The sequence below is a fragment of the Electrophorus electricus genome, chromosome 4 (genome assembly GCF_041902795.1).
Source record: "Electrophorus electricus isolate QZ-2024a chromosome 4, ASM4190279v1, whole genome shotgun sequence".
NCBI lineage: Eukaryota > Metazoa > Chordata > Actinopteri > Gymnotiformes > Gymnotidae > Electrophorus > Electrophorus electricus.
The window spans coordinates 39,261,845-39,269,333 of NC_137500.1; the positions used below are offsets into that span (position 1 = coordinate 39,261,845).

Genomic DNA, 7,489 nt, shown 5'->3' on the forward strand with positions numbered 1-7,489 from the left:
AAAGCCAACATTCCAAGGCACTTTGCTTGCACAGCTGACGAAGGACCTCTGCTGTTTTGGCCATTCACTGGAGCTGGAGAAGGTCCTTACACTAGAGTGGTCCTTACACTGGAGAAGGTCCTTACACTGGAGATGGTCCTTACACTGGAGATGGTCCTTACACTGGAGTAGTCCTTGCACTGTGTAGATCAAGCTATTGTCTCAATGGCTTTCTAGCCATGGGTGGTCCAGAATCAGCAGAGTTTGAGTAGCTGCTTGCCCGATTCTCTGGAGGATGGTCACAGACAATGCAGACAAGGTTGGTGAACAACTTGAACGACTGTGTATAACAAACTGTAACAAAAACCTGCTGCATTCCAAAAGAATGCCAGACACAGGGATACTGGTGCTCAGTACAGAAGCTAAACAGGAAAACAGGAGAGAAACAAAATCAGAGAAACTAAACATGAGATGTAAACTAGGAACTGACAGACTATGGCTAGATTCACTAATGTTAGTGAGAACAAGCACAGATGGTAGGTGTGGTGCTTAGGAAACTAGCAACAGGTGCTAAGTACCCAGGGGAGGCAGAGTGTTGAGGATGTGCAACCATGGGGTGACATTTTTATCCTAATAATGTTATCTTTAATCCTAATAATGTTATCTTAATGTTATGTTACACAGTATTTATTGGATTTAAACCTTAAACTGTAAGTTTAAGTAAGTAAGTAAAACAGTATTTAATATTGTCTATATTTAGTAAATCTAGTAAAATATTTTTTCTGCTGTTTAACTTTGTTTTGTCTCTTTTCTCTTTCTTTCTAAAAGCTGTTTTTCTCAAGCCTTTGTGTTTTACTCAAATATAAACGTGTTTGTTTTACTCTGTTTTCATGACATTTGATTTAGCATCTTTATTTAATCATCAGCAATAAACTGCAAGACATTATAATATATCACATATTATCTAATTTATATTATGTTATGTATGTAAGCTGTTATATTATGTTATGTAAGCTATATTTAAACAACAACAGTAGAAGGTTAAAGGTGCATTAGACAAGATTTAAGAAACACCACATCATTTATGTAAGTTAACACAGCAACACTGGAACGATATTTTAACATCTTTGGATTCATCTTCCATTTTCACTCAGGAATATAAAACACACCTGTAAGGTTTACGGTGACGAGCAGAATTCAGTTACAGTTTTCTAGCAATACCATAGCTGCCATGACTTCAAGTGATGAGGTAGGGTGTTTATTAATAATACTTTGTTAAGGAGATGGTTGTTTAAGTGAACTGTGTCATACCTATTATCTCAGGGTGTGAGTGCTTGTATGCAGAAGCCTAGATAAATGACAAGCATCAGGAGAAGGCTCTCCCCTGGCAAAGAACTTATTTATTCAACTTAGCAAATTATGATGACATACCATACATTTAATTTTTTGTGTAATCATTTTACCCAAGTGCTCCCACGTCTGTGAAACACGACAGTGTTTTCATTTTACCGGTATGTGGTGTTGCTCACTACAAAATTTAGCTACAATAATTTAGTGCAATAATAACCCTATAAACACTACAACTCATGATTGGTTGGTGTGAGTTTTTGCTATTGAATATTCCTTTGTAATGAATTCCCATGAGTTTATCGGTCACTACTTGTGTTAGCTAGTTGATATCATTAGTTGCAAGGGAGTTTGATGCAGTTGACCAGCATTACATATATTTCTCTGAAAGTGCTCTATCCAAAGCATTACTTTACTTAGCTTTTTAAGTAATTTTTTGTTATGTAAATTCTGAACTCAAACAACACATTCAATGCATCATACGGATCATATTTACACACCTGTCTAGAAGGAACATGAATTCTTTTGTCCATTCTACAAGCACCTGGTGATGCATGGTGTTTTCTTTGCCAAAAAAAATCTAAAATGAATTGTATTGTCTTCTGCATATTTCCCAGTTTATTTATTTGAATTAATAACAGAGGGGAGAAATTGACTAAGGCATAATATATATATATATATATATATATATATATATATATATATATATATATATATATATATATAAAATGCCTTAGTCAATTTCTCCCCTCTGTTATATATATATATATATATATATATATATATATATATATATATATATATATATATATATATATATATATATAAAATCGTATATGTGGACTAATGAAATCAAATTCAAAATTCAAAATCTAATGTATTTATATAGCACTATTTTTTTTTTTTTTTTTACAGCAGCTGTTGTCTGAAACCAAGCTCATAGATGCCTGGTTCCACGCCCCCAGTGGGAAGAAAAAACTCTCCAAGAGCATAAGGAAGAAACCTTGAAAGGAACCAAGACTGATATGGAGAACCCATCCTCCTTTGGTGGATATTGGACAGCACAACAGGAAAAGAATAAACAATAATTAACAAAAGCAATTCAAGCGAAAATAAGCAGTAGACGTCTATTTTGGGTTCCTAAAAATCAATTTGATTCTTCTCACGTGAGCTGCAATTTATGGCTAGAAAAATTGTAATAAAAAAATCACTTTCATAAATATTATTTGTTACTTTTTGGTTATAAAAAGTACGTATTGCTCCTTTAAACAAGGCCTTTGTGCTCCGCATCTGTATAATAGTATATTCAATTGCATTCCATAGGTTTTGATGGTGCTTAGATTATTTTGAAGGGGAAAGATGAGCGGAGTGGAAGAAAAAAACCCAAAAAAAACAATCTACTTCCGGTTACAGTTACGTATTGTTGCTGAGCTCACCTAGCCCAGCTACGTTAGCTTTTATTTTTTAGCTGTTTGAAGCTTTTCAATGCTAGCCTTGTAGCTAGCTTACATTTTGTTTAAGAAATGTCAGCATTGTCCCAACTTGAGTTAAATGGCTGCAGAAAACTCTTGAAACTCCTACCAGCGGACGATCTGTTGACACTGAAAGATACCGTGACAAATCGGATGATTGCTGTAGAGAGTTCAAGAGGTGAGTGGTAGTTTGAAAGCTAGCGTTTGTGTTGCTAGCTAGATAAGTGTAGCTGGCAGGATCCTGTCTTACTTGGCTTACTAGCTGATTAAATGAAATGGAGACGCTTTTTACACATATTTAATTCGTAATGATTGTTTTTGTACTATGTCAAAACAGAAGCAATTGAAGCGATCATAACCTACTCTCAGAATTCGGAAGAACTTCTCAAAAGGAAAAAAGTACACCGTGACATAATATTTAAGTACCTCACCATAGAAGGTGTTGTGGTTCCGCCAAATAGTGAAAAACAGCAGTTGGTTAAAAGGACTCTTGAGTTATGGTCGTCTGGCAATGTAAGTAACTTGCACAGGAAATGTTTACTCCACAAATCCAGGCTGTTTATCAACCGTTGACTAAGAAGTATTCATGTATTGTTTCCCATTTTCAGAACTCTGTGAATGACAACAATCCAGGTCATTCAGATAAATCAGGAGATGGTTTAGCAGACCTTACGGAATTAGGTAAGCAATTTTGCCAGTGGTATTTCCACATCTTCAACTCTCAGAATCCCATGGCAGATCAGCCAGCAAAGGAGTGGGGGCCCCAGCACTTTTGGAAGGATGTGAGACTACTTATCCTTTCTTACACCGGGGAACAGCAAAAGGAGGAGTTCCACGGAGCAGAACTTGTTTGCCAACGACTTCTAGCCCTTGTGGAAGAAGAGAGGTTAGTTTTCTGTCCTAACCTAGCGCACCCAGGCATGCAGTGCTTTTCCACGCCTCATGGATTGGTGTTGGTGGCAGTTGCTGGAACCATACATCGGGATACCACTTGCCTTGGAATCTTTGAGCAAGTGTTTGGACTAATTCGAGCACCAATGGATGGAAACAGCTGGAAAATTAAGTCTTTGCATCTAAAAATAAAGGGACAGATCAGTAGAGAAAAGTTGCCAGAGGTGACATATGATGTAAACGAGATGCTTCAACTTTTGATGTAATGTCCTGTAGGACGTTTAAAAACTATACTTAAAAAAAAAAGCATGATATGCATATTATTTTACTTTAAAATAGTTTTTTTCCATTTTGTTTTCACTCTTGATAGTTTTAACTTTTGTTAACTCTATTATCTCTTATTGACTTTAATTAATCAGTTTATGGTTTATGTATCAGGTTTAAGGACTATCTGCAAATGGTATCTAAGATGTGCATATTTCTTCCGGTCATTAGAAGATGACTTATACAAGTTGTTCAGAATGATGCCAGTTTTCTCAGTAAGGCCTTAGTCATGGTTTTAGATGTTTGAGGAAATTGCTTAGTCTGTGATGTTTCAGTTCCTTTGTGCTTAGTCTACCAATTTATAACTGACACTTTTAAGAGACTGGCCCAGATTTGGCAATTAAATAATGTATATGGCACACTTATACCTTGTGTTGGGTGTTTGTTTGTTTTTTTTAAACTTTACATGAGTATTATTGAATCGGTGTCATAATTTGTTTGTTTTTTTGACATGTTTCTTTAAAATCCTGTTCAATTTGTTAATGTTAATATGTTCAATATGTAGTTATGGAAGAATTTGAAAATTGAAATATATATTTTTATAGCAGCATTCTGTGATAAAACATTTTAATTAGACATTTTAATTAGACATAGAGTTAAACAAAGATCTTTTAAAGATGTCTTTTAAAACCTTTAAAAACATGCCTTTTAAAATGAGTTTTTAATACCCTAATATAGTAATAACGTGATGGTCCAAAAATGTTTTGCTAAAGATTATTGAAGATGAAATCACTGTTCTTTTTATGGTCCAGATGTACTCTTCCCTGTAAAGGCTTTGGTCACTCTTCAAATCATTGCTCTAGGTTACAATGATTAGTTTGATGTAAAATAACTACAAAATGCTTCTAAAACAGCTACAGTGTAATTGGGTTTAGTTTAAAACATAAGTGGTAACCAAATAGAGATACAGAAATAAGAATTATTGTATAGATTAATTCTTGGAATATAAAAATAAGGTCTACATTCTAAAATGAATTGTCTAACAGTTCTATTTTGTGTTAATCACAAATGTCTTTTATCATGTTATTCTTTTCTGTGACATGACCAATACTGAAATGCAAGACTGCTATTACATCCATCAGTGCAAATCCATTAGGGCAAATGTGATATTCTGCCTATCCCAAAATTTATTTGGATGCATTTTGCTGCCAAATTATATATATATAGAGCATATTAACAGTAATAATGGTCCAGCATTTTCATATTGGTGCCTCTGTACCAAGCAGAGATGCAGGAAACATACAAATAATAATAATTATTATTTGAAGGAGAACTACTCAGTTTTTCATCAGCCATTTGATTCAGGTATCATGTATTTGCTAAAAGAAAAGAAATGGACTATGTACATCAGCTCTCTGTGAGAAAATATGCTAATGTCAGTGTTTGGCAACTGGGCACCAATGGTTTTTTTTCTTGGGTCATGTGAGATAGAAAATTATTCTTGGCACAGGCTTCAAAGGTTGAGAATTCTTTAATATCTTCTGGAGCTGGTTTTTAATGCCTGCGTGTTCCATATTTGTGGCAAAAGAGGCCACCACAGCCATTGATCTTTTTCCTGTTCACCTCACAGAAAGAAAAATAACAAGCTACTTGCCTTTTGCCTTTATGGTACTTGGTCTAACTCTTTTAATAAGTGGTTTGGCTGGTCATGACGCATATGTTCAAAAATACAGATCCACTGGCATCTGTGGATCATTGTAACTTTGAGTTTTCTTTAATGGGGACGTGTATTTCTCATAAAGATTATACTAGCCCCTTGACAACAATTATCAAATGTTTTGACTTTGTGAACCGCAATGAATGTTATACGTGGTGTACATATTTCTTTGATGCTTAAATTTTTTTTTAACAAATCAAATAATGGGTGGTCTGTAAACAAATGTTTAAGATGAGAAGTGAGCAATGGAATTACAGAAATTGGTAAAACCTAGGACATGAGAATTTATTTTCAAATATGTTTTAATAGATTATATAGATTCACAGCCATGTTAGTGAAAAGAGAATGATGTCCTCACTCAGATTAGATTAAGATTTCATGGAGAGGACCGAAACAATTACATATTAACTGCTTAGGGACTTTAGAAACCATTCTTCATGTTAAAATATATTTTTAAAAATAATATTTTTGTTACACTATGTTAACAAATTACTGTTGTTTTTTTTCAGTTCTCTGCCATTGTATTGATCAGAATTGTTGTACAATTCATATAACAGCCACATGGGGGCGCAGTAGCTTTATTAATTGTTATTAGGCAAACGTTTAAAATGTGCAGCCTGATACTATAGAGACTTGGCAATTTTGCCCTAATGTTTTTGACGTAAACTGTTTTAACATTTTGACATCATGCATATTTTAAAACCATAAATTTCACTGGATAGCAAAGAAAAAAACGTCAGTAATTTTCTCTAGAACATAATTTTTCTTCAAAATGTATGAATGTTTCTCAGTGAGCAAATTTATGCTGAAAGCCTGAAAATGTCTGGAGTTCCAAAGCAGAAATGGCTCACTGAAGATGAAGCAAAGTAGAATTTTTATTTTAGGTAAACAAAATATGAATAAACATTAGTGGAAGAGATTCTTTTAAAACTTTTTCAAAAGACCCCTTGAGTCCCTTGTAGCGGATGAAATTCTAGAGCAGAGCATTGACTACATTTCAGCCTGGTGGAGAAACGATAACATGACCGGATAACATGATCAGATAACATGATCGGATAACGTCATCAGATAACATGATCGGATAACATGATCAGATAACATGATCGGATAACGTTATCAGATAACATGATCGGATAACGTTATCAGATAACATGATCGGATAACGTTATCAGATAACATCAGATCACATGATCGGAGGGCTTTACTGCCTGTGATGTGTCTTTTTGCTCCTGCATCTTAATACTGATCTCCAACATACTGGTAGTCTGTTTATATGAATTGCCTTTAACTCCTTTGCTGTGTGCCACTGATTACACTCATTAATTTCAATTTCCCGTGAGTCTCCTTTCTTCCCGCACTCTCTCCATGACATCAGAGCATGGACATTTGGAGGCCATTAATGGCTGCTAATAACTGTGGTGACCATGGTGTTGTTCCTGGTCTGCGTCTGCCCAAGACTGCTTTCATTAGACTCTTGCCAGAATCCATTGCACTGATTATTTCTGCTGTTGTACGCGGTTCCACATTTATGTCTTGATAATTCTGTCATGGCCTACCAGCTGATAGGTCCCTTACCTTAAACCTTTATGGTACCCACAAGTGCTATACACTTCTTTGTGTTTTTTTTTTTTTTTTTTTTTACACATTATAGCCTGTGAAGTGTACACAGTTCTACAGTTCAACAGCACAGCAGAGCAAATTTCCTGTACATGAAATGAACCTGGTGTCTAAAATGAGTTCATTATGTTTTTTGACATTATATCTCAATTTCAAAAATAAAGTTGAATAAACACTAAGACATATGATCTGAATATTGACA

The 7,489-nt window shown here is 34.7% G+C and overlaps 1 protein-coding gene across 2 annotated transcripts; it reads left to right on the forward strand.

Moving 5' to 3' along the window:
* Nucleotides 1-505: 505 nt before the first annotated feature.
* c4h3orf38 (chromosome 4 C3orf38 homolog) lies at nucleotides 506-6,133 on the forward strand. 2 transcript variants are annotated; one of them, XM_027012657.3, is made up of 5 exons: nucleotides 506-689; nucleotides 1,134-1,228; nucleotides 2,242-2,976; nucleotides 3,136-3,311; nucleotides 3,407-6,133. In XM_027012657.3, the coding sequence occupies exons 3-5, from the start codon at nucleotides 2,850-2,852 to the stop codon at nucleotides 3,953-3,955; spliced, it is 852 nt and encodes a 283-aa protein (XP_026868458.2). In that variant the 5' UTR covers nucleotides 506-689; nucleotides 1,134-1,228; nucleotides 2,242-2,849; the 3' UTR covers nucleotides 3,956-6,133. The 2 variants fall into 2 exon arrangements, with proteins under 2 accessions (XP_026868458.2, XP_035379683.1); XM_035523790.2 differs by having other exon boundaries at nucleotides 526-595.
* The last annotated feature ends 1,356 nt before the right edge of the window (nucleotides 6,134-7,489 follow it).

What these genes read in the sequence shown, in the direction of transcription:
- c4h3orf38 (XM_027012657.3), top strand. Translation starts at nt 2,850, where the DNA reads ATGTCAGCATTGTCCCAACTTGAGTTAAATGGCTGCAGAAAACTCTTG. An exon ending in TGCTGTAGAGAGTTCAAGAG is followed by an intron (nt 2,977 to 3,135) that starts GTGAGTGGTAGT and finishes ATGTCAAAACAG; the next exon opens with AAGCAATTGAAGCGATCATA. An exon ending in AGTTATGGTCGTCTGGCAAT is followed by an intron (nt 3,312 to 3,406) that starts GTAAGTAACTTG and finishes TCCCATTTTCAG; the next exon opens with AACTCTGTGAATGACAACAA.